This window comes from Hakea prostrata, chromosome 1, assembly GCF_041222555.1.
Source record: "Hakea prostrata isolate BN-2017 chromosome 1, UWA_Hpros_2, whole genome shotgun sequence".
In the NCBI taxonomy this organism is placed as follows: Eukaryota; Viridiplantae; Streptophyta; class Magnoliopsida; order Proteales; family Proteaceae; genus Hakea; species Hakea prostrata.
This window is the reverse complement of record NC_142600.1, coordinates 10,027,175-10,054,650: the sequence shown is the minus strand read 5'-3', so window position 1 is coordinate 10,054,650 and position 27,476 is coordinate 10,027,175. Positions and strand designations below refer to the sequence as shown.

General features: G+C 39.6%; 2 protein-coding genes across 6 annotated transcripts in view; both read left to right on the top strand.

Moving 5' to 3' along the window:
- Positions 1 to 17,104, top strand: part of LOC149027353 (spatacsin carboxy-terminus protein) — a 60,885-nt gene extending 43,781 nt beyond the window's left edge. For all 5 annotated transcript variants that reach the window (XM_089162018.1, XM_089161997.1, XM_089162022.1 and 2 more), the window contains 4 exons: positions 715 to 969; positions 1,044 to 1,226; positions 10,846 to 11,184; positions 15,170 to 17,104. In XM_089162018.1, the coding sequence (XP_089018144.1) occupies positions 715 to 969; positions 1,044 to 1,226; positions 10,846 to 11,184; positions 15,170 to 15,919 (1,527 nt within the window). In that variant the 3' untranslated portion in view covers positions 15,920 to 17,104. The remainder of the gene's footprint in view (positions 1 to 714; positions 970 to 1,043; positions 1,227 to 10,845; positions 11,185 to 15,169) is intronic.
- Positions 17,105 to 18,963: 1,859 nt separating this feature from the next.
- Positions 18,964 to 22,692, top strand: LOC149027352 (pectinesterase-like). The gene is made up of 2 exons (XM_089162033.1): positions 18,964 to 20,118; positions 21,774 to 22,692. The coding sequence occupies exons 1-2, from the start codon at positions 19,080 to 19,082 to the stop codon at positions 22,463 to 22,465; spliced, it is 1,731 nt and encodes a 576-aa protein (XP_089018159.1). The 5' UTR covers positions 18,964 to 19,079; the 3' UTR covers positions 22,466 to 22,692.
- Positions 22,693 to 27,476: the final 4,784 nt, after the last annotated feature.

Sequence of the window (27,476 nt, the reverse complement as noted above, 5' to 3'; positions counted from 1 at the left end):
TCAAAAAACTAAGTCATACTGAGATCTCACCTATTTGGCTAAAAGTAAAAGTGAGATTTGTAAAGAGGATTAATACCAGGTTTCGAGAACTTGGTGGTTCAAAAAACTAAGTCATACTGAGATCTCACCTATTTGGCTAAAAGTAAAAGTGAGATTTGGTGGAAGCAGTAACTTTGAGATACACAGGATCCGGTCGATACATCTGACACATAAACTTGTAAGAATGGTCTCATAATCGCTGGGGAAAAAAAGAAAAAAGAAAGAAAAAGAGAAAGGATATTATCGGGATCTTACTTAGCAAGTTCTCTTCCAGGGATAAATATGTGTTTGCATGAAGATGGTTTTTCTTTTCTTTTACTTTTTTTTTTTTTGGGGGGGGGGGGGGGGGGAAGGGCTGCAGTGGAAGTTTTGGAACATTGTTCTCCAGGCTCACATTTTAAGGTAGCAGACATGGCTACCATGAATATCTTACTAATGCTGGAGGCTAGATTGGCTAACCAAGGGGTTGTTAGTACCAGTGTGTGTTTTTAATGTGCATTCTTCATAGTCCTTCGTGCATTTGCTGGTCCCCCATCTTTTTTTTCTTTTTCTTGTTCTGTATATAATCTTAATTGACTAGTCTTTACTCTCATTATACTTTTTGAATGAAATTTTCTGCTATGTATCTATTAAAATAGTACTTTTTTTCTCCAAATTGTTTATTCCTGATTGCAGATCTTGGAGAGCTTGCTAACTAAGTTTAACGAAGGTTGGGGGCGTGGATTGTGTAACAGAATAATAGCAGTTGTAAAAGCTGCCAATGTCTTGGGTCTTTCATTTTCTGAGGCATTTGGGAAACAGCCAGTGGAACTGCTTCAACTACTCTCTCTTAAAGCACAAGATTCACTTGAGGAAGCGAAACTTCTAGTGCAGACTCATTCCATGCCGCCAGCCAGCATTGCTCGAATTCTTGCTGAATCTTTTCTTAAGGTGCTTCCCATTTGCCTTTGTAATTTCTGCCACAGAACAATGGTCTAGCATTTACCACTATGTATTTTTTCCAGGGCTTATTGGCTGCACACCGTGGAGGTTACATGGATTCGCAAAAAGAAGAGGGACCAGCTCCTCTTCTATGGAGAGTCTCTGATTTCTTGAAGTGGGCAGAGCTTTGTTCCTTAAAACCGGAAATTGGCCATGCATTGATGCGTTTAGTTATTACTGGACAGGAAATACCACATGCCTGTGAGGTATTGAATAGGAATGGAATAATTTACTTTAAGAGACATTTATTTTTTCCAGTAGTAATAATGGTCATAAAAGGAGTAAAGGCTGTAGGACTTGTTGCTTACCAATTCAATTAACAAAGCAGTTCAAAGATGCAGACATATCAACCCTACTGGTAAAAGGAGGTGAAGATTAGATAAATACAAGGTGACAAGGGGATGATATACCAACTAGTAATCTTAATTACGTTTCATGCTTATAATTAATTCTTGGCTATTTTGTGCCTCTTGGAAGAGATTGTGGACCTCCAACTTGTGGGGCACTAAGTAGTACTTGGCTGCTTTGAAATGCCATAAGCTTTAAAAAATAAAAATAAAAAGTTAATTTTGCTCACTCAAGGCACTCATTCATTCACCTTGCGATGTAGCCCCAATTTCATATGACGACTCGTCCAAGTCTTTCAAGAGAACCAACTCATATGGGGACCAAGAAAAAGTTTCTTGAAATTTTGGTTATGGGATGGTTTTTGCTAGTAAGGATGGTCTTGGTTGGTGACCTCTGAATTCTCTGGTTGCATTAATTGGAATGGAGTAGTATCAAGGATGACGAAGTGTTAGTTTTGGAGAAACTTAAAATGGTGGGATGGGTAGGTTATTGAGATATGGGATGAAAAGTTATTGGAATGTGTTGAAACTTGGAGGAATGTAGGTAATGGTATAGTGATATGGTCATTCAAGTTTTGTTGGTTTTGGATGGCTAAATTAGAAGATAGAGGATTCTTGTCTTAGAGGTTTGAGGGAAGACTATGAAAATTCAAGAAAATATTCATATGTTGTAGTTGGATTATTAGAATTGGGTCATACTACGATCTAAGGTCACTAGGGTTGGGGAGAAGATGTACCTAAAGGGTGGGACAGATGTAGCGGTTAATTAGAGTAGATCTGAACTTGAATTTTGGGTGTCATAGAAATTCCAAAAATTCAAGAAAAAATACAAAAAGGGAGAAATGAAGGTAGGCTTGATTTTACCTTTAGAACCCTTCTCAGCCTTGGATATTCAATTTTCTAGGTTTGAGGGAAGACTATGAAAATTCAAGAAAATATTCATATGTTGAGTTGGAAGAATTGGGTCATACTACGATCTAAGGTCACTAGGGTTGGGGAGAGATGACCTAAAGGGTGGGACAGAGGCGTTAAGGTAGTCTGAGTTGAATTGGGGCGAAATTCCAAAATCAGAAAAATACAAAAGGGAGAAATGAGGTGGCTGATTCCTTAGAACCCTTCTCAGCCTTGGATATTCAATTTTCTATTGACAGAACCAGAACTTACTAACACATGCGAGGAGTTACTCGAAGAGAAGCTTTCTTATTTAGTATCCAAATCTGACCTCCCCATCAAGTGGAGGGGTCTATTTATACATATTATGTTTGAGTTCTAATCTGATTTGGACTCCCAAGCTGGACTCTAACATGAAATTAGAAACTAACTTGAAATAAAAACTAATTTACTTAGACTAGGCTACATAAACCTAAAAGAACAGTAAAAAGACTATTTCGTGCTTATAAGTTTTATTTAGGCAGCCACGTGCTCTCCCTGCTGTCTCTACCCATATTTCCTTTGGTTCTTCCACCTCCTTCTAGCTGGATCTATGGCATCCGATGGGTATTCTCTTTTCCCTTCGTGACCCTTGTGTTGTTTATGAGACCCGCATCCCCAAATGCACCTCCCCTCTCCACTTTCATCATTAATGGCTCCTGGTCCCCTCTCCCCCACCCGATTCACACAAGTCTGGGACTCGCTCCTACTATCTTGGATTCCCCTCACGACCTCAGTGTTTGGCTTCCCTCTCCCACCAAATCTTTCTCTATTTCCTCAGCTTGGAACCTTCTTCGTTCTCCATCCCCCCCCCCCAGCCCCTTTGGCCCCCCTGGTTTGGTTAAAAGGTCACATCTCCTGTCACTCTCTCACCCTTTGGAGAGCCCTAAACCTAGCCCTTCCCACCCATGCCTTTCTCATTAGCTGTCATATCCCAGCTAACCCTAATTGCATCCTTTGTTGGAATGGTTCAGAGGACTTAGAGCATCTATTCTTCACTTGCCCTTTTCTCTCGTTCCCTTTGGAGAAAAGCCCTAGCTTCCATTTGGCCCCATTTTCGGCACTCCTTTGGCTTTGTTGCTCATGATTGGGCTTGGGTTTTGAAAAATTTTTCAGGTACCTCCATTTGTGACTGGATCGGTAAGCTAGTCTTTCGTGCCATGGTCCACCACTTATGGTGGGAACGCAATCTTAGGAGATGGACTTCCAAATCCCACTCTTTAGACTTGATTTGTAGTGCCATCTATTTTGATGTTTTTGCCAAACTTCTCTCTATCCCCCCCCCACCCCCGGTTGTTGATACCCCAAGGAACAAACTCATTGTTGTCTCCTGGGGTCTTAGCTCCTCTATCTGGTCTCCTTCTTGAAGGTTGGTTTGCTCCCCTCCCTTTTTGTATCATCCTTTGTTTTTTCTTGGCATTTAATTTAATTATTTAATCATCCAAAAAAAATGGGTTAGGCAGAATTTACATCAAGTAAAGTAATTACATAAACTATTTTCATACTTTGCATTGGCATTAAACTTTAGGGCCCATGACCACACAAACATATTAAACAAGGGCTCAACACTCATGTTAATCAACCCTAGGTTGATTCTAAAGGAAAATAGGCCAATTCAGTGCTGGGTTTTGCATCACCTTGGACAACCATGTCTGCATCAGGTGATGAATATAGAGGACACTTCATGGGTTCTTACAAAGTCGTAGAGGATTACATATCAGAAACTGTGATTAACCAGAATCACAATGATGTAACAATAACAGAGTTCAAGAAAATTTAATACTGAAATCTAGCAAATATATGTGAACTCATATCCTGGACAAAGATCACTGGTGTCTAATCACAGCTTCCCTTAAGATGAATAATTTGATTACATCATTTGATCTCAGGAGCCAGCATTGTTACAGAAGTAGCAAGTCGAGTCCTAAAATCCAGGAACTTAGATATCTTTGCTAATAAAGAACATAATTGCGTCTGATTATCAGTAAACAATATATAAAAATACAAAGCAGAACTGTAGTTAGATTGGGAGTTATAATGGATAGAGATAGTGTTGATTTTTGGTAAATGTGCTGTGTAGAGAATGTTCTCTTCCACACCTATATTGCTCACAAACATAATATATGTAATTTAACTTCTCGGAGAGGTGAAAGACTAAAAAAAGGGAAATTAACAATGTAAGACGCTAAGTAAATAATTTTATTCTTCAAGTACACTTGCTACATTATTCTAACACTCCCCCTCTAGTTGGAGAATAAATGTCATACATTCCTAGCTTACACAACAGGGTACTGAACTATTGAGAAAGAAGTCACTCAGTGAAGATGTCAGATACTTGGTCACCTATCTTAACAAAAGGAGTACTAATATAACCAGGGTCTATCTTCTCCTTGGTAAAAATTTCAGTCCACCTCAATGTACTCAATGTGTTTCTCCTGTCATGTGTGCAAGATTGTCTACTATAGTGCTGGCAACCTTTATAGTCTCATTGGTGAATCAGTATCAACTCCCAATTCTTGTACCTGTCTTTTCAACCATAGGAGTTACATATTCCATCAGCCTTAGCCTTGAACTCTGCATTTGATCAAGTCACAACAAGTTGTTTTTTGCTTGTCCAAGTGACCGAGTTTTTTTTTTTTGGATGAATAAATAATTATAATAAAAGAACGGAAACAAGGAAACAAGGTCTTTAAGAGGAAGACCGAAAAGAAGAGCTGGGACCCCAGGAGACAACAATGAATTTGTTCCCTGGGGAATCATCAACAGGGGAATGAGGGGAAGCTAACAGCCTAGATGAAACATCAAAATAGATGGCATTCCAAATCAAGTCAATAAAGCGAGATTTGGACGTCCGTCTCCTGAGATTACGCTCCCACCAAATGTGGTGAATAGAGGCACAGAAAACAAACTTACCAATCCAATCACAAGTGGAAGAGCCTGAAAAGTTTCTCACAATCCAAGACCAATCACGCACAAACCCATAGGAACGCCTCGAATGGGGCCAAATGGAATCAAGGGCTTTTCTTCGGATAGATCTAGAGTAAGGGCAAGAGAAGAAGAGGTGTTCGGGGTTTTCCAAGTCGTTCCAGCATAGGATGCAGTTGGGATTGACTGGGATATGGCGGCTAATAAGGAATGATCGGGTGGGAAGAGCTTAGTTGAGAGCTCTCCAAAGGGTAAGGAAGTGGCGAGGGATGGAGCCTTTGAACCAGACCAAGGAAACCGAGGGGGTTTGGGGTTTTGGGCATGAAGGTGATTCCAAGCAAAGGAGGTGGAAAAGTTTTTGGTGGGGGAAGGGAGCCAAATAGTGAGGTCGTGGGCAGAGCTAGCAAGAGGGGGAATAGAATCCCAAACCTATGTGAGAAGGAGGAGCCGGGAGGGGAGTGGGGTTCCAGGAGCCATCAGTGATGAAAGCAGACAACGGGGTGTCTTTAGGGATCCGGGAGTCATAAACAGTTTAGGGACCAAAGTTTGTGTAGAGAATGCCCATCGGATGCCATGGGTCGAGCCAAAAGGAGGTGGAAGAGCCAGAGGAAATGAGGGTAGAATTGTAGAAATAGTAGTGAGAGCGAGGGGACGAAAGGAGAGGAGTTTCCTCTAGACCCAAGAAGGATTGGAGGGCAAGGGAGAAGTTCAGAAGGAGTCAAAGCGAAGAAGGTGATGATGAATCCAATTACCCAAATGAATCTTGCTTAGAGGCAATTTTGCAAATGAGTTTGAGAAGGCAGGCGAGGTTAACATCAAAGATCCTACGGATGTCAAGGCCACCCTCAGAGGTTGGGCGACAAGTGGTCAACCAACATACAGGATGAATGAAGCGGGTGGCCTCCCTCCCTTTCCAAAGGAAGTCGCAAAACAGGGATTCCATATCATGGACAGTAGACTTGGGAATGGAAAAGATCCCACACCAGTATAGATATGAGGATTGAAGCACAGAGTGAATGAGGACTACTCTACCGGCAAAGGACAAAAGCTTACCCTTCCAGAATTGGAGCTTCTTACGGATATGATCAAGCATTGGAAGACAGTGGTGGCGAGTAAGCCTACTAAGGATGAGAGGGAGGCCAAGATAGACAACGGGGGAGAGCCAGGCTTAAAATCTGAGAGCTGAAGGAGAGAGGAACGAAGCTAATCAGAGACCCCATAGAGGAAGAGAGTGGATTTATCAAGTTTGACATGAAGGCCAGAGAGGGATTCAAAAAGAGAGGGCTGAGAGAATGGAGGAGATGGATTGGTGATCCGCTTTGGAGAAGATCGTAAGATCATCAGCAAAAGCGAGATGGGTAAGATTGAGGGACTTACACAAATGGTCCAAGTGACCAAGGTATCTCCCACAAATGTACAATATCTTGATATAGGTCGTCTCTCAGAAAATGAACCAGCTCAATCCACATAACTATAGCTCTCTATCCTTAAATGGTCATGCCTTCCATTATTCCATATAATAGTTATTTTTCAATGGCGGACTTCAACTGCCTTAGGATACAATACAACATCCCGATTCCTCTTGCATAGGTGATACCTTAGCGATTCAAAGAGAGGTAAAATTTTCCTACCAATCTCTGGAATGTTCCTGCATGAACAAGAGAAGTACCAAAGTTTTCTCCTAGTTTGTGGTTCTTCTCAATGAGACAACTTGCTGGTTAGTAACCTAGGATCATCCCAACTTAATGGTGGTTGTTGCATGAATTAATGAAAAATGATGGAAAGAAAAAGGAAGATGAATGTTGAAAGGTAGTATGAGAAAAGAAGCAACACCCAGCATGCCAAGATAAACTCAGCTACATAGATCTCTTATATAGACCCTTGCTCTCCAATAGGCTTTAACTGATGAGGACATCAGCCGACAATTCTAAGTTTACCAGCAATGCCAGCGTAGAGATCATCCCATGACAACATCTATATGGATGGACAATGAGTTCGTAGGTTATCGGATTGCTAGGGTCCTATGGTTCGATGAGGAGCACTGCTTATAGGTAGTTTGTCGTGTTATTTTCTTTAGTCTTAGTGGGTTGGGTATTAGTTTACTATTTTTTTTTTTTTTTTTGTATGTTGAAGTCTTTGTAGGCTGGGCCTAGAGTATATTTTGCCCAGTTTTGAATTAGTTTGGGTTTGGGTTATATTTACTACTTTAGTTGGGGTTATTTTAGGAATTCACATGTAGGGTTGGGAGGGATTAGTTCTATTATTTAAATCTTGTATGGGAATCATTTGGCAGCATGAATGAATTGGGGGGGGGGGGGGGAAGCTCTCTCTCTCTCTCTCTCTCTCTTGCGCAATTTCCCTTGGCATGAATTCCTCATTCTCTCAGGTAAGTTCTCTTCTCTTCTCCTACTTTCTCTTTTACGTGAATTAGGCTCCTCTCCTTTTCTTTTCTTCTCTAGTTGCTATCTTCTCTCTTCTTTCTTTCTATCGTCTCATTCTATTCTTTTCTCAGATTTCTTTCTTCTTTCTTTCCTCCTCTCTTCTCTTTTATTCTGGCCATCAGAAATTCTTCTTTTATTTGCCATACTTTTCTTTTTCTCCTTCTCTATTCTCACTTCTTGTACAGCAAACTTGCTGTATTTCTCCTTTCTAAACCTACTGTCCATTCTGGTGTTTCATCATTGCCCAAAAATTCTTTCTTTCTATTATTTTTGTTCCTTGGTATTTTCTAACTCCTGTTTGCAGCCAGAACCAGCAAGTAATTTTATCAAATCTTTCCTTAAATTTCTTCCTTTTTGCAGTAGTTTCTTTAAGATAGAACTTCCAAGGTTTCCTTTGCAGCTGAATTCTTTGTTAGAAATATGATATTGACTAGGACTGCTTTAATTTTCTTAATATTCTTGCATTTAATTTAGTGTTATGCTGTCAATATCCCCATCCCCTTATTTCTCTATTGATTCTTGTTTAGTTGTGCTTCTTTCTCTGCTTTAACTATCTTATATGCATGCTTAATTAGAATACAGTTGTTGCAATTCCTTTTTTCTTTACTACCTGTCAAGAATAGGTGTCTCATTCTAAGAGTCTAATAGCCCACTTTGTATGTCCCCTAGTTTCTAGGGTTTCCTTGCATCACTAACTGAAGTCATACTTGGTGCAAAAGACTATGCATGTCCTTCCTTACCACTTCTCTTGTGATCATTTTATTCTTACCCCTTGCTTTTTATTGCTCCTTCAATTGGAATCATATCACTCACAACTGGGGCATTCCTAGGCCTTCGTTGAAGATGACCATACCAACTGACAACTTACTCTAAGAGTTCGTCATTAATCGAGGCAGATCTGAAATCTTCTCTAATAGGTTTTGTTTTGTATTTCATCCTCTTTGGTTTACTACACATGCATCATAATAGCTGATGTAGGAGAAACCCTAGAAACTATGGGACCTACAGTGGGCTACTAGACTCTTAGAAGGAAGCACCTATTCTTGACAGATAGTAAAGAAAAGGCATTGCAGCACTTGAATTTTGATTAATCATGCATATAAGACAGCAAAAGTAGAGAAAGAAATACAATAAGGCCTAACTAATAAGCACAACTAAACAAGAATCCATAGGGAAACAAGGGGATGAGGATCTTAGCACCATAACAATAAATTGAATGCAAGGGGATTAAGAAACTTAAAGAAAATAGAATTGTCATAATCAATATTAGATTTCTAACAAGGAATTCAGCAATTAACAATGTAAAGGGAGTCTTAGGAAGTTTTGTTTTAAAGTAAATTACTGTCAAAGAATAAATGAGAAATATTTAGGGAGAGATAGTGTTAGCTGCTGGTCCTGGCTGCAATACAAGGGTTAGAAAACATCTAGGAACAGAAATAAGAGAAAAAATAAATATTTTGAAGTAATGGTGAATCCTAGGAAATAAGAGTAGGGTTAGAATGGAGAACCACAGCAAGACTGTTGTACTAGAGGTGATAAAAGAGAAGGAGAGAAAGAAAAGAAGAAATAAGAAAAAGAAGGTATGACAGAGAAGAAAGACAATTCTGACGGACAGCAGGGAAAGAGGAAGAAGGAAGAAAAAAGGAAAAAGAAAACTGAGAGAAGAGGGTTAGAAAAATTGATAGAAAGGAAAGAGAGAAAAGAACAATTATGCAGAGAAAAGAAAAGAAGAAGAGATGAAACTGATCCACGTAAGAGAGGAAAGGTAGAAGAGGAGAAGAACTAGAAATCCACGCCAAGAAAGAGAGTCGCACAAGAGAGAGGAATCTTTTAATTTTTGCATTCATTCATTGCCAAAAACGAATTCCATACAAGGTTTAAATAAAAAATTTATCCCTCCCAACCCTACATGTTTAATTTCCAAAATAACCCCAACTTAAGTTGTAAATATAGCCCAAACCCAAAATAATTCAAAATTGGGCCAAAATAGACTCTAGGCCCAGCCCATAAAGATTCAAACATGAAATTAAAATATTTCAATAGTAAACTACTACCCAACCCACTAAGACTACGGAAAATAACATGACAAACTGCCTATGAGCAGTGTTTCTCATCGAACCATAGGATCCTAGCAATCCGATAACCTCCGAACTCATCATCCATCCACATAAATGCTGTCATGGGATGATCTCTATGTCGGCGTCGCCGGTAAACTCGAAACTGCTCACTGATGTCCTCATCAATATCCTAATTTATGTTACATTGCTTACTGATAGTGACTCAAAGAACCATATGAGGCATTTGATAACAATTTCATAGCTGAAAAGCTCCATATATTGCATTCCAAATGCAAAGGAGAAAATTGAAACTGGCTGGACCTGGCAGTCAACTTAAAAACAAGTGCACTAACAACTCCGTCTATCAAGAAAGGAGGCCATATGATAAATGATGAGGACTCTTGGGAGATTCCAGTGAGCCATACCACAATTGAAACAATTGTTAATGGGGAGGGAGAAGCATAACTTGAAATCTTTTCAGGTAGGCTTAACACTAGGCCTATCTTATTCTACTTCAATCAATTCGCGTAGCAACGTCCTCCTTAGAATCCTCCCAAATCATGGAGCTCTAATACCAAGTTTAAATTTAGGTAATGAATGTAACAAGGAAGATGAGAAGAAGAGAAGAGGGCAAGGAAATGGAGAGGAAGAGGGTTAAATAGAGTATGTTGGGAAAGTATTCTCAATTCTCCCATTTATTCATTCATTTAACTTAGATGCCAAAAATACATCCTGTTGATATGAGACGGCTCACAAAGGTAAATGGGAAAAGAAAAGAACACACGACATCAGCTTTCAGCATAATGGGGCATCTGCATATAATACCCCAGATAATTCAGATGATTTTTTCGATGTAATGCTAAGCATTATTTGGCAACATTTGCTTCTCTCAAGTCTCTTGTTCTTTTTCTTTATCTGTCTAATCCTAATTGCAGTTACAAGTTATTTGTGTTACTCTGAATCTTTTTTCTTATTTTATGAGACTCCAATTTCAAGCAACCTAGTCTTGTATCATTTGTTTGTTGATCTGATATCTTTTTTAATATACTTTTCTCATGCACTCAGTATATTTGCCTAAGGATATTGATCAATATAACTTAAGACAATTTGAAAATGATGTTTCAGGTTGAGCTTCTTATTCTGTCCCACCACTTCTACAAATCATCTGCCTGTCTTGACGGAGTGGATGTTCTCATAGCCCTTGCAGTGACCAGGGTCGAAGCATATGTGTCCGAAGGAGATTTTTCATGTTTGGCTCGCTTAGTAATTGGACTTGGTAACTTCCATGGGCTGCAATTCATTCTTGGAATTCTGATAGAAAATGGTCGACTGGAACTTCTTCTTCAGAAGTATTCTGCAGCAGACACAGCAACAGGAGCAGCCGCGTCTATCAGGGGATTTCGAATTTCTGTTCTTGCATCACTTAAGCATTTTAACCCCCATGACCTTGATGCCTTTGCTATGGTTCGTATCTATACTCCTTCCATCATTCCATTGCATATTTTTGCAAACCTTTTATATTTGTGGCAAGTGGCATCAGAAAAACATACAAAATTATTGGGCATGTGAAAATGCTAGAGCTTGATAAAAATGATAATAACCACCTATAAGATCTCATTCTGATGTAAACCCAAAATCTAGGGGGTTTAGTAATTGCTGCAAACCCCAAATTTAGGGTTTATCTTCATGATGTTATTCAATTGGATCAGCAGAGTTTCTAGGGTTTTAACACCACGGTTGTAGGATTAGGGTTAAATAGGGTGGTTCTAGGGTTGGGAATGGATTAAGATTAGGTTTGGTAATGGCTGGAAACTAGGGTTGATTGAATTTCAATCCTGAACTTTGCTGCAATTTTAAATTCAGAATTGAATCTTCAAGTTTAGGGTTTTGGAATTTAGGGTTTAATAAGAATTAGGATTTCTAGGGGGTGGCTAGGGTTAGGGTTAAGGTCAAAGGTATGGGAGGCATTAGGGAGGGTGATTCTAATTGGAATTAGGGTTTGGATGAAGGGTTTAAAATTACAAGTGAAAGAGGTTAGGGTTTCTAGGGTTTGGTGAAGAAGATGAAATATAGGGTTTTCCAGGGTTTTTAGTGAAAAGAAAGGGACTGTAATTAGGACTTAAGGTGAGGGGAGGAGAGGAGTATTTGATTCCTAAAGGGGATGGCAGTTAGATGAGAGGTTTGGGAGATCTTGGGTTTTAGGTTTGGGAAAAAGGTAAGGAAAACTCAGGTTTACAAATCTGAAAAATCCAATGCTGCTGCAAGCCTGCTGAAGAGAAGAGGAGAGGGGGAAAAAAGAGAAGAGAAAAGAGGGGGGCTGTAATGGGGAGAAAGAGCTGGGGAGTGGAAGGGGAATGAAGGGATAGAGATTGAGAGGTAGCTTGGAGTTGCTACAGGGCTTGGGAAAGGGGAGGCATGGGGCTGCGATGGGGTAGGTTTGGGAGTAGATGAATTAGGGTTTAGGAATGGGGGGATGTTGCCACAGGCAAGCAGGAGGGAAAAAGGGAGGGGTGCAAAGGTGGGAGAAGAAGAGATGAAAGGGTGGGGTAGGGGATTGTATGAACTTGTAGATGAGTGAAGAAATCTCAGCAAACAGAAAATTTCTTTGGTGAGGTTCTCTTCTTCCAAGGTGGGTCATGATTTGTCATTTCATTGGTGGAATGTTTTGTTTCCTTTTTATTGTTTAGCTGGTGTAATTAGATAGAATCATAGAAGAATGAGGTGACTTTCAGGATACCTAAAAGCATAAACCACACAAGGGTCGATGATGTTACAGAGAATTCCCATTGGATGCTAGGGGTCCAGCCAAAGGGAAATGGAGCCTTCGTAAAGGAGATGGGAGAGCAAGAAGAAAGGGGGGGGGGGTAGGAGGCATAGGAGAATAATTTTGTAGGAACCAGCTAGATGGAGTCAAATTCAGGTGATAGGAGTAAAACCACTTGACTCAAACAAAGTCGTGCTTGATGGAGATTTTCTAGATTCATTTGAAGTTGCCACCAATGTTGTAAATTTGTAATCATGGATCCTATAGATGCCAAGTTCACCCTTAGATTTAGAGAGGCAAGCGGCAGCCCAATTAATAGGATGAAGGAATTTGGAGGTGACATTGTGTTTCCAAGAAAAGAACAGGAAAGCAATTCAATGGCTGAGATGGTAGACCTAGGAAGACCATAGATGGAGACCAGTAGATGTAGGGGATTTTTGGCGGAGGAATTTCTCCTCTTCAGAGGCAAGAGGTGGTGGAGCTCCAGATAAAGCTTTCGCTCGTCAATGGCCACAGCAGAGTTATAAAATCTGATATCCAAGATTTTACAACCCACCCACCCCCCCCCCCCCCAACCCAAAAAAAAAGGCTGGCTGGTTGGGGTATATGTGAAAGGGTCATGTAGACACTCAGTAACTGAGAAGCCAGCATACTCTTAGTTACCTCATGGCAATGTTTGTTGGGAATATGCTGATGCCATCATAATCATGTGATGGTGCTTCAGTGGAATCTGATGTTGGAACATGTAGAATGCTGCTTTAGCATATTAGGGGGAGGAACTGAGTTTTAGTGGCTGCTCAAAGGAGTGTGGGCAATGCCTTTAAAATGAAATTGGTGGCCAAAATTGGCATCAACATGGGAGTTCTCACCAATGTGATAGTATGAAAGACCCAATGGGCAATGTTGTTAAAGCCTCCGTCTAGGCGCACCTAGGCAGCAAAGCGGTTTTTCAACCGCCTTGTTTTGTATATATGTCTAAAAATGAAATTACCGAAATAGAAACTAAACTAAGAGGCAGCAAAGCGGTTTTTCAACTGCCTTGTTTTGTATATATGTCTAAAAATGAAATTACCGAAATAGAAACTAAACTAAGGTCCAAAATCTCTCTAGAATAAAATCTTCATGCAATCTGATTTTGGACCCTACAAATCCTCTATGAAATATTCCAAATAATGGGTTGTGACACTATTCACATGAACAGTATTTTAGCCTTCCTTTTTCATGTTTTGAGCTGGGCTTCAATGTTTGAATTGGTTCCTGCTGGTTGTCTTGCATCAATTCTCCCTCTCTTAAAAAAACTCGTTCTCGAGTTTCACTGAAAAGTCTGCCTCATAATTGATACCTCAAAACAAAGATTTTATAGGTGGTTACAGCACCTTTCAGTCACAATCACTAGGAAAGAAATTAGGGGAAATCAAAGGAGGGGGAAAAGGATACAAGGGATAGATAGATCTCATAGAGGAGAAGAAAAGTAGGGGAGAGGGACAAGAAGGTTGAACAGACTACAAGATAGAGAAGAGAGTTACCCAGGTTTGGGCTCTGATATCAACTAATAGAGGCAGGACAGAGAAGCAAGAAGAATAAAGAGGACAGAAGGGGAATCTAAGAAGAATTAGAATTGAAGAAGGGGAAGAAGGCGAAGAACACTCATAAGAAGAAGAAGAGAAGAGGAGAAGGGGGGGCTGCAAATGCCCAATGCTAAAGCTTCAATTCATCTTCCACCCCCACCCCCAATAAATAAAGTTTGTTTTTTTATTGCAAGGTTAGGGCCCATTTATAGCTTGGCTAAAGCTTTGCAAGAAATAGAAACTTAGTAGACTGAACATAGAAACTACTATCCTAGTAATTACTAACCAGTGACGATATAATCTTATGGAAATAGAAACTAACTAAAATTAAAAACTAGTAGGCTTTATATTTCAGCCACGTGCATAATAACTAAAATGGAGACACTACCAAAACAGAAACTAAACTAAGGTCCTAAATCTTCCAAGAATAAAATCTTCATGCAATCTGAACAGTATTTTGGCCTCCCTTTTTCATGTTTTCAGTTGGCCTTCAATGCTGGTTTAAATTGGTTCCTGGCTGGTTGTCCTGCATCATCCTATATTAGCGATGCATTAGTGGAAAGCATAAAAATGAGCTTCATACTTTACCCAAGAAAACACAATGAGGCACTCTGTTGATGAATACTAAAATCTTAGATTAGACTGGTGTAAAGTGGTGTTTCAAGCGTATGGATTTTGTCGATATGCAGTTCCTTCTTGGTTGAATCATGAATGTCAGGTCGGCATATTTTACCTTCCATGCCATTTCAGTTTATAAGTACCTGTCTGTTACTGGGGCTCTAGGATGGTGCTAGTTTGCTCTTTTGTGCCATATTTGATTGCCTCCACAGTTGTTATTTTGACATGACCAGTGAACCTATCTTAAGAGGTATTCATGAATTGATTAGAGAGACAAATGAACTTGCCAAAAGAAACGTTCAAACTTCCCCTAATGGTTGAAAATGAAAGATAAACTGGAATCCAATTGTAGCTCTTGGAGCATGATTTACCATATGTTGTCAAAATCATTTTTTGCTCTTATTTTGAGGATTTTGCAGCATTTGCAGCATCAAGTTTTGAGCAATAATTCTAAGAAAGCATGATTACCCATTTTGTGTGCACATGTTCCTTGATATAGGTCTATAATCACTTTGAAATGAGGCATGAGACGGCATCACTGCTAGAGACACGAGCCATGCAGTCTTTACGTCAGTGGTTCCTTCGCTATGATAGGGATCAAAATGAAGACCTCCTTGATGCCATGCGCTACTTCATTGAGGCAGCTGGAGTTTATGCTGCCATTGATGCCGGAAACAAGACACGCTGTGCTTGTGCCCAGGCTTCCCTCTTGTCGCTCCAGATCCGCATGCCTGACATGAACTGGCTCAACCTATCTGAGACCAATGCACGGCGTGCCCTTGTCGAACAGTCTCGTTTCCAAGAGGCGCTCATTGTTGCTGAAGCGTATAATCTCAACCAACCAGGTGAATGGGCCTTGGTGCTCTGGAACCAAATGCTCAAGCCAGACGTCACTGAAAAGTTTGTGGCTGAATTTGTTGCCGTGCTTCCTCTCCAGCCATCAATGCTTGGAGAGCTTGCAAGGTTTTATAGGTCTGAAGTGGCAGCAAGAGGAGATCAATCCCACTTCTCTGTATGGCTTTCGCCAGGGGGTTTGCCTGCAGAATGGGCAAAACACCTTTCGAGGTCATTTCGGTGCTTATTGAAGAGAACAAGGGATATAAAGTTGCGGTTGCAGTTGGCCACAATTGCGACTGGATTTAGTGATGTGGTCGACTCATGCATGAAAACACTGGATCGAGTTCCGGATGCTGCAGGTCCACTTGTGCTAAGGAGGGGGCATGGTGGGGGTTACCTTCCAATTATGTGATATGGTTGGTTGCAGTGGCAACATGGATGTGGCAAGTGATGATGAAGAAGAAGGTGGTAGTGAGGGTACAGTGATGATGTTGACAATGGCAATAACAGATTAGTTTGATGACTATGGTGTGGTCATGATCATTGTTTTGCTGATGTCACAGAGAATAAGTATGGTGCGGTAGATGGTGACAACAGAGGAGTATGGTTTTCAATGCAGACTAAGGTGATATAACGATGATAGTGCCATTGGTGCTGGTGCTGGTGCTGGTGCTGGTGCTGCTACTGATGTACTAATGATGGTTGGGAATTATGTGGATAAAATACCCCACACGAAGTGTTACCAGGGTAGACCACAGAAGCAGTTGCCATGGAAGGCCAGGAGGCACCTATGATTATCATGTCATTTGAGAACCAGGAGATTGTACATTAGGTTAGAACTATTCTTGAGTTTCAAAGAGAAATTTTAGTGTGCAAGGACAGTTAGAATGTATTGTAGGCTCTTTTTCTTCTCTTTTTTGGGGCGTCGAGGTATTGTGTTCGGGGAGGGGCGGCTGCAATTTTTTGGGTGTAGGGCTATTCATATGTTTTATTCAATGTATTCTTTCTACAGTGTATCATTTATGCCCATTTGTTTCCTATAAGGTACCCTTAATTTGTACATATATCAACAGCTTCGGTCAATGGCATTTTATCTGAAGGTTTGAAAAGAAAATTTCTGCCTGTTTCACTTGGATAGTTGGTGTGGCTGATCTGATTATTGGATAATGAAGTTCTGGCTTTTAACAATCATCAGACTAATATGTTTTTGTACTCTTAATCCATTATGCTTTTACCCCAAAAAAAAAAACTTTTTTCTAGTTGTCTACTAATCCTAGATTTTTTTAAGTTTTATTATGCCATATGGTCATATGGTTAGTTCCATAGAATTTAGACCCCAACCACTGCATCTACCCTGTTCCACGTGTTCTTACAGCCCCCTTAGAACTTTTTCCTTTTATGGTACAACCCTACAACAAGCCCTATAATTATGCTGTTTAATATAATTTATGAGGACATCAATGGATGACTTAAAAATTGATGCGACATTGGTCCATAAAAAGTTTAGCCAATGGTTTTACTTAGAGCCTTGGTCTGTTGCTGCTAGATACTTTGATTAAATCTAGTCGTCAACACATAGGGGTAGACTTAAAAGCATATGCTGTCAACGATCGAGATTAAAATCTCGATCGTCTGTCTTATAGATGATTAAAAATGTTCTCTCAATGTCTGCCCTAGTCCTTAGCCCTGCTTTTCCTAGTGCCCTAGTACCTGCCCTCACGCTTTACCTTTTCCTTTCTATATAGTAAAATTGTTAAGAGTGAATCAATCTCAAGTAGAACAAAAATTTACTCCCTTGAATTTACTATCGCCTAGTAATCCCAACATCCATGTCATTAAGAAAAGAGTGAACCACTTGTACCAAAAACAAGAAAGAATGAGTGAACCACACTATGACACTACACCACTACACCAGCACACCCAACCCAAGACAGTGTAAAGAGTTACTTTCATTTATTATTTATTTATTTAATATTTCTTTTAATAAAAAAAGATATCTTGTAACTTTTGCTTTTACTTTTTGGTATGTTTCTAAGAAATTTCTTCAGCTTGTCTTGCTGTCGTTGCAAGTTGACCGACCGATTATTCTGAGTGTTTATCCGAACGTTTTCGAACGGCACTTTTGAGTCTTGGAAGAGAAATATGTGCATTGCAAATCACGTGGTTATATAATTCATTTATTACTGAAGTCGATAGAAGGAATCTTTCGTGCTTATGTTTTTTAACTTCAATTCAAAAATAAAGAACAGTGCCCGAGGGTTTTTTTCGTTTTTAATTTTAGATGTGATAATTAGTCATGTGACATTTGGAGGATCTACTAAACTAGTGCGACCGATGTGGTGGTTTGATGTAGGATTCTTGTTTCGTGGACTCCATTAAATGTTAGTCAAATATAATTTTGTTTTACACGAACAATAGAGTGATTTATTTGAGTTAAGTTGGCATAATTTAAAGGGTAATTTTCATCCGAACCCCGAGGTTTGGTCCATGTCAGTTTTAGTCCAAAAAATTGAATAGTTTGGTAATCGGAGTTGAATAGAATAAGATATGAAGGTATTTTTGTCATAAAAATCACAAATTGTCATTAATTAATTTTATTAAATACTTTAAGGGAGGCAGATGTAAAATGTTCATTTTTTTGGATTAAAAATGACATGGACCGAACCTCAGGGGTCCAGATGAAAATTACCCAAATTTAAACACAATCTCTCGTGCAATTGAATTTTAATCAAATCTACCCACCTAGGGAAACCCGAAGATTTGCAAAGCTTGTGTTTTCCGATTTCAATTATAAAGAAACAAGAACAATGCTCGAGGCTTGTTTTTCTCATTTTTTGTATTTCAATTGTGATAAATAAGTACCCTCCTCCGCACTTTGAAGAACAATGCTCGAGGCTTTTTTTTTCTTTTTTTTTTTGTATTTTCGAGTGTGATAATTAGGCACGTGACTATTTCAAGGATTTTGCTATTACAAAAAAAGTGTGATAATTAGGCACGTGACTATTTCAAGGATTTTGCTATACTATACGTGTACTTGTAGTGTTTAATACATTTAACGTTAAATGAATGACATGTGCATTCTATTAAACCTCTTTTAATGAAATTTACAACTCACCAGATGCACCAGCTAGCAAAATCCTACCATTCTCGATCTATACATGAAAGTTCATTGGAAGCCGTATCAATGACATTTATAGCTATTTAACCGAATTTTAATTAAATTATGATTGATTCTGACTATTTTTAATTGAATTGAATAATGTACCCAGAAGCCAAACGCGAGACACAAATTAGAAATACTTTGCTTCAACTTGTCACATGGTGGACCTTCTATAAGGAAGGAGCCCACTCCCTCCTTTTTTTTTATATTCCTTTTTTTATATAATTTACTAAAGACTAAAAAAGAGAGTGGCGTGCTGGTCTTCCAAGTTCCAATTAAAGGAAAGCTTCACTTTCATTCCACATTCATTCATCTTATCATCTATAAGAACCACTTCAACTTCCATCTCTTCAATCACAAGATCAATCTTCTCTAGCTACTTCACTCCAAAGCTGCTTGCTTGTTGATTCAAATGTTAGAACTAGGGAAACCCATTTCCTCTTCATCCATGAAGATGAAGAAGAAAGTTATGCTTCTAGCATTATCTTCCATTCTTCTCTTAGTCGCCGTAATCGGCATTGTCGCCGGCGTCTGCTCACGTAAAAGCTCCGGCGACAAAAACTCTTCCTCCCCACATTCCATTCTCAAATCTTCATGCAGTGTCAGTCGTTTTCCAGAACTTTGCTACTCTGCGATTACCAGCATTCCAGGCGCCACCGACAAGCTAACCAGCCAGAAGGACGTGATCGAAATGTCTCTCAACATCACAGCCACAGCCGTCGAACACAACTACTTCGGCATAAAGAAGCTCATGCTTGACAAAAAGAAAAGCTTGACGAAGCGTGAGAAAACAGCTCTACACGATTGTTTGGAGATGGTGGATGACACATTGGATGAGATACACGAAACGGCTAAAGATCTCAAGCAGTACAGAAGCGTGAAGAAAACTATAGCCCAACACGCTGCTGATCTGAAGATACTGGTGAGTGGTGCAATGACGAATCAAGAAACTTGTTTGGATGGGTTTTCACATGAGGGAGCTGATAAAGAAGTGAGAAAAGCGTTGCAGAAAGGTCAGATTCATGTTTATAAGATGTGTAGTAACGCATTAGCCATGATCAAGAACATGACCGATACCCATATGGCTCAAGAAAGAATGGAGAGAAAGCTGATGACGGGTGAGGACACTAGTAGTGATGATGAGTTTCCTGATTGGTTGTCGGCGGGAGATCGGAGGCTGCTACAGGCAACGACGGTGACGGCGGATGTTACAGTGGCGGCGGACGGAAGTGGGAACTTTAAGACAGTGGCGGCGGCTGTGGCGGCGGCGCCTGAGAAGAGTAGTAAGAGATATGTGATAAGAATAAAAGCTGGGACTTATAGAGAGAATGTGGAAGTGCCGAAGAAGAAGACCAACATAATGTTTGTGGGAGATGGGAGGAAGAGCACCATCATCACTGCTAGTAGGAATGTGGTTGACGGTAGCACCACTTTCCATTCTGCTACTCTTGGTAACTCACTCTTACTTACTCATTTTCTATCATAGTAAATCAAAATTTGCTAATTAATTTACTAACGACAATTTTTATTTTTTCCTTCTTCTTTTCCTTTTTTTTTTTTTTTTTTCTTTCTTTTCTTTTTTTTTTTTTATTTTTTTGAGTGTAATAAGAATTGGATCAGTTTGATCACCCACTAAGTGTTTTTATTTTGAATAAACATCAAAAACATTTTTTATTAATATTTGAAATATTTTTGTCTGGGTTCTCATTTTTAGAATACGGAATCCCATATGAATACCTCTTTTTAAAACTATTTTAGGGCTTGTTTGGTTACTTGAGTCTGTGATTTTAAAATTTTAGGGCCTGTTTGGTTACTTGAGTCTGTAGATTTCAAAATTTTAGAGATTTCAAATCTACAGACTTCAAATCTCTAGAGTCATGGTTCATAAAATTAACTGTTTGGTTAGTTTGAATTTTTGAAATGAAATTTCTAGATTTATCCCAAAAAAATATTTATTGAATTATGGTTCAAATCTTTAGCGCTTTGATAGTATGGGTGAAATCTCTAGATTTCACATCATACCCATAAATCTATAGATTCACGTTTTTAGTGTAAAAATGTGAATCTCTAGATTTCATGAATCTAGAGATTCACACAACCAAACAGGTAAAAATCTCCCATTTGTGAATCCAAAGATTTGAAATCTCTGGATTCGCGTAACCAAACAGACCCTTAGTAAATCTAACTGAGCTTCTAACTTTTGCTTGGAGAAACATACATAAAATCAATGGATTATCAAATGACTTTACAATGTAGTTGTAATTGTTTTTCGAAGCAAATACTAGGTGCAGATTAGCTAGTTTTAAGGGAAAGAGTTTAAATAAAAATACTTCTAGAATTTAACATTTTAGACATAAAAAACTCTACTAGAATTGCTTTTGCAACATATCAAATACGTGTAAAAGTGTTCTTATATGAAAAAACAACCAAAACTCTTTATAATGTTTTTCAAAATAAAAATGCTTTGTAGGTTGTCAAACAAGACCTTAATTTGTTGTAATGCAAAACCTACTTCTTGAAATATTAAATTTCATATCAATTTTTTTCTTATAAATTTCAATTTATATTTTAAAAATCATCTAAAATGAAACAGTTTTATATCAAAGTATTTTTTTTTTTCTTGATTTCTCAACATCGGAAATCCTGAAAAGTGTTTTAGAGTGAATTGTCAATTATTTATGGATAAGTTTATGTGGGTTTCAATATTTAAATGCAAAAGGCGGAAAATATTGAAGCACCCCACATGACACACCTAAAATAAAGCCTTAATTCACGGTGATTGGCAAAATAAATAAATATTTATTTATGAACAAGTCCAAGCGTAGCTTTACAGATGCTATGTCCTATTCTATAAACGGATAAGTCATAAGATTCCTCACTCAAGTCATCGTCTTTTGCCCAAAAATAAATAATAATTCATTCTATTGTGTTATCCACCAAAAAAATTTAGAGAACGATACCAAACGTGTTTTTTATAAAGAGAAACTCATCATTCTATGGTCAATTTCTTCTCCTCTTTATACTGAAAAGGGAAAATCATTTTCTAGCTCCACGCTTTAATTTATAATGTGAATGATGCCAAACGTATTTTTACTTCTACGTGCAGCTGTGGTTGGAGAAAGATTCTTGGCTCGTGATATTACTATCCAAAACACAGCAGGAGCATCAAAGCACCAAGCAGTGGCACTTCGGGTCGGGTCAGACATGTCGGCCTTTTACCGGTGCGATATGCTAGCGTACCAAGACACTCTCTATGTCCACTCCCTCCGGCAATTCTACACGGAATGTCTAATAGCCGGCACCGTCGACTTCATATTTGGTAACGCCGCAGTTGTATTCCAAAACTGTGATATCCATGCCCGGAAGCCCGGGTCGGGTCAAAAGAACATGGTTACGGCCCAGGGGAGAGATGACCCGAATCAAAACACTGGGATTGTGATCCAAAAATGCAGAATCGGTTCCACTTCGGATCTGACAGCAGTGAAGGGTCAGTTTAAGACCTATCTAGGAAGGCCATGGAAGGAATACTCAAGGACCATTGTCATGCAATCGTCGATAACCGATGTTATCGACCCGGCGGGTTGGCACGAATGGGCCGGTACTTTCGCGCTTAATACATTGTATTATGGTGAGTATCAGAACACTGGAGCTGGTGCTGGAACAGCAAATAGAGTGAAGTGGAAGGGTTACAAGGTGCTCACCAGTGCAACTCAGGTTCAGGAATTCACTGTTTCCAGATTCATTGCTGGTAGTTCTTGGTTGGGTTCCACAGGGTTTCCCTACTCTCTTGGTCTATGAACTGAAAATACTTCCATTCTTTAGTGTCTTGTTCTTGTCTGTTTTCATGAGAGGTTTTATATTCTGGACTTTGTAAAGAGAAGCTCTTCATATATATATATATATATATATATATATGATGCTGTACTAATCTAGCCCACTTGATGTATCAATTATCAAAATAATGCAACTTAGCTGGTTTTGTCTGCTACAGCATGCTATTTTCAGAACACAATTGGCTCTTCTACCTTTTGCCTTTTTCTTTTCTTAATTTAATCCCCAAAAAGCTGATTCTATTTAAGGTGTGATCTTATTTGGGAATAATAATTGTTTATTCTCTGTTCCAAATCCACTTTTATGGATAATCTAATTAAAAGTATAATCTAGACCAACTTCAGACACCTCATTAATTGCTTAGCCTTGATGGAAAATTGAGTTGCTCGGTTGGTGTTGTAGCTAGCCCAAAGCTAGGTGATACTTTAGAATTCTTCCCATATTTGTAAGAGTTTAGAAAAGCTATACATCATCAAGATTCCTAAAATGGGCATTCTCATATTATTTTTTTCCCCTTCTTCAAAATGCATTTGAATCGCCATTTTGTTTATTTGATTGATATTCTTCAATCATAATCAAACTGTTTAATTTTTAATTAACTCCAGTAATTTTTATATTACTTTCTAAAGTTCTTATTTTTTTTGAAACCGACATTCCCTTGACCAGCTTATTTATATCTTAACTACATACATCTTTAGAATGGTTTTTATTTATAATTTAAACTAATAAAAGTGCCATGTATAATATTTTTAATGCTATTTCTTCTTTTTTAATTAATATTTCTTAATTTTCAAGAAAAACTTTTCATATTCCTTTAGCTTTTAATGGTTTTTTAGAAAAATGAGCAGGGGAGATTAATTTGTAAATTTCTTAGCTGAACGATCTTAAAAATCTTACCATTAAATATGGGAGAATTAAATCTTAATCGTTCATCATAGACGGTTCAGATTTAATGGTAGGATTTATTTACACAGCTGTTCACCAATATTTTTGCTTTTAAATAATTTTCAAGAATTTTAGTTGACCATTATAGACATCATTTATTATTAATACAAATGTCTAATTGATTGAATACAAAATGGGTATTGGAGGAAAATGAAATATAGTCGTGTCCCTTGAGTTCATATTATAGCCGTGTGCATTGAGTTCGTATTATAGCCATGTTCCTTAAATTCATATTATAGCCGTGTCCATTGAGTTCATACTTTTATAGTAGTAATAATATTATAGTATATGATAGTATGATATATTGTAATTTTTCTTTTTACTTTTTAATACAAATGACCTTTTTAGCGAAAAAAAATAATAAATTAATATGATATAAGGTAAGACATTAATATTTTTACTAATGGATAAACTAATTAAAAGTAAATTAATCTAAACCAAATTTAGCACCCTCGTTAATTGCTTAGCTTAGGTGAAAATTTGAGTTGCTTGTTAGTTGGTGCTTGTCTGGTTGTAGCTGGCCCAAAGCTTGGTGATGCTTTTGAATTCTCCCCATATTTTTAAGAGTATAGAAAAAGCCTCAACCCAAAAAAAGTATACATACATAGAAAAGCAATGCATCATCAAGATTCCTGAAATGGGCATTCTTTGAGTATTTTTTCCCCTTCTTCAACATACACTTGAATGGCTATTATGGTTATTTGATTGGTTAACCTTCTTGAGTCATAATAAAATTGTTTAATTTCTAATTAATACTAGTAATTTTATATTAGGTTTTAAAGTATTTATTATTTTTTGGAAACGAGGTTCTCCTGAACCAATTTATGCCAACCTTAGCTACAAACATATTTAGTGATAATTTTTACATATAATTTAAATATAAAGTATTTGAAAATTTTTAAAATTTTAATCTTATATTATGAGGTTTTAGTCTTCACAAATTAGCTAACCACGAAGGTTGCTCTTTTAAAGTTGGTATCATTTTTCTAATACCCTTAAAATTCGATGCGTTAAAAGATCCTTGTGTCTGCCCTGTCCAAGTATAAACTAGTTATACAAACTAAAGCTCATCTCTCCCAACACAGCACCAGTGGTCTAGTGGTAGAATAGTACCCTGCCACGGTACAAACCTTGTGCGCGCGTTGGCTGTGCAGTGCCATCACGCCAAAAAGCATTGGTCTACATTATGCTCACATGCTAGGGGCACTGTACCTCTTGGGCGCCAGGGTGGCTTGTGGATGCCTTAGGCTATGGCGCCTCCATGCATCGTGCACCAGATGGGCCACCGTGCCTCGTGCGTGGATTAGCCCGCCCATGTGTGCCTTGGGCCACCGTGCACCCGCCGCTCGGGCCGTCGTGCATTGTTGCATGGGGGGGTGCCCTGGGCAACCAAGCAAGCACATGTGCCACTGAGCGTGTTGTGGTTCTTAGGTTAGGTTACTTACTTGGGGACTTGTGGAGCCCCGAGAGCATCATCATCCAGGACGATGGGGGAGGGAGGCCCGATGGCCTACGAAGACGGCCTAGGGCGACGTGGGGCTGGCAGCCTCTGATGGAATGGGACGGGGGAGGGACAAATCGATGCGACACAATGCTGAATCTCAGTGGATCGTGGCAGCAAGGCCACTCTGCCACTTACAATACCCTGTCACGTATTTAAGTCGTCTGCAAAGGATTCTACCGGTCATCTGCACTGTGGTGCGCATGGCTGGGCAACCAGACGAGCTGTGGTGCACAAGGCTGGGCCGCCGTGCTCACCACGGCCCAAGTCGCCGCAACGTGGATGCCTCTCGATGGGACAAATGGGACTTCGGAGTTTTTTTTCATGTGTCATGGCTCTTCCATGCGTACACATACTACCCACACACGCAACAAACCCATGTGTTGGCTATCCATTTCTGCTCCCCCACCAAGGGAGACCCCCCCCCCCCCCCCCCCCCTCTCAAGGTAGCTGTTAAGCATTTGCCCCTTTTCCAGAAGGAGACATGACTCCAAAAAAATCATATTGGGCCATATCTTGAGTTCCCCATGTCATCTTGGCATGAAACTTGGTGGAAAATTAGAGAAAATTCCAAGGAACATTTCAAAAAAAGAATCATCAATTTTTTATAGATATTTTATTTATTATTATTTTTTTAGTATTTAAATAACCATAAAAATAAAAAATATATACGAAAAATCCGTCTTATTGAATTTTTTGGTAACAAAAATTTTATATGGCCTTGGAAAGTACATAGATTGGTGTGGAAAGAGGAGTGACCATTTAGATAACATTTGCTATTTTGTATAATTTATTTTCTAAAATATAGTTAAAAATTCATCGATCACCCATAATGAAAGTTTTAGGTGCCCAATATTGGTACAAGAAAATGTGTTTATGCCAAACAAGTGGTTTCAAGGACTCCTTGAAAAAGAAGAGACGTTATGCACAGAACGGATTTCAACATTCATGTAGTGTTGTGCGGGTATGGCATGACATGTGCAGCAATTGGCACACACGTGCACCATGGGTCTCAGCCCAAAGGCTTGGATGGGCAGTAGAGCCACCTCTTTTGTGCACAAGGTGTGCATGGCAGCATTGCACGCGTGGTGGGACTTGTGGTCGGGAAGCATGGCTGGTGTCTCCGCGCTCGCCGGCTCCAGACTCCGCACGCGCTGGCTCCGAACTCCGCGGCACGCTGGCCCCAGACTACGCGCGCGCTCTCCTCTGCCTCCGCCCGCGCGGCCTGGCCCTCCTCACGGCTGGGCAGCCGTGCGCCCCATGGCTCCGGCTTGGCCTCCTGCCATGCGCGCCGGTTGTGGTGCACAGTTCCCCCCCTCCCCCCGCCTTTTCTCTTCCTCCTCCCGCACCATGTGTGGCTGGGGGGGGCCCCCGGCGCGGGGCACAAGGTGGCTGGGCAGCCGTGCGCCCCATGACACGCACAACTTGGGCGTTGCGCGCATTGTGGGGCACATGGCTGGGCAGCCGGACAAGCTGTGGTGCGCAAGGCTGGGCCGACGCACGCACATGGCTCCCCAGCCGCACGCACTGTGGTGCACAAGGCTGGGCCGTCGTGTGCACCACGGCCCAAGTCGTCGCATCGTGGATGCCTCTCGATGGGACAAATGGGACTTCGGAGTTTTTTTTCATGTTTCATGGCCCTTCCATGCGTACACATAGTGCCCACGCACGCAACAAACCCATGTGTTGGCTGTCCGTTTCTGCTCCCCCACCAAGGGAACCCCCCCCCCCTCAATGTAGCTGTTAAGCATTTGCCATTTTTCCAGAAGGAGACATGACTCCCAAAAAAAATCATATTGGGCCATATCTTGAGTTTCCCATGTCATCTTGGCATGAAACTTGGTGGAAAATTAGAGAAAATTCCAAGGAACATTTCAAAAAAAGAATCATCAATTTTATATATATATATAATATATATATATATATTTAGTATTTAAAAAACCATAAAAATAAAAAAAATATACGAAAAATCCGTCTTATTGAATTTTTTGGGAACAAAAATTTTATATGGCTTTGGAAAGTACATAGATTGGTGTGGAAAGAGGAGTGACCATTTAGATAACATTTGCTATTTTGTATAATTTCTTTTATAAAATATAGTTAAAAATTCATCGATCACCCATAATGAAAGTTTTAGGTGCCCAATATTTGTACAAGAACATGTGTTTATGCCAAACAAGTGGCTTCAAGGAATCCTTGAAAAAGAAGAGACTTTATGCACAGACGGATTTCAACATTCATGTAGTGTTGTGCGGGTATGGCATGACATGTGCAGCAGTTGGCACACACGTGCACCATGGGTCTCAGCCCAAAGGCTTGGATGGGTAGCAGAGCCACCTCTTTTGTGCACAAGGTGTGCATGGCAACATTGCACCCGTGGTGGGACTTGTGGTCGGAAAGCATGGCAGGTGCCTCCGCGCGCGTCGGCTCAAAATTCCGCGCGTGCCAGCTCCAGACTCCGCGCGAGCTGGCTCCTGACTCCGCCGCACGATGGCCCCAGACTACGCACGCGCTGGCCTAAGAAGACGCGCT

What these genes read in the sequence shown, in the direction of transcription:
- LOC149027352 (XM_089162033.1), top strand. Translation starts at nt 19,080, where the DNA reads ATGTTAGAACTAGGGAAACCCATTTCCTCTTCATCCATGAAGATGAAG. An exon ending in TTTCCATTCTGCTACTCTTG is followed by an intron (nt 20,119 to 21,773) that starts GTAACTCACTCT and finishes TTCTACGTGCAG; the next exon opens with CTGTGGTTGGAGAAAGATTC.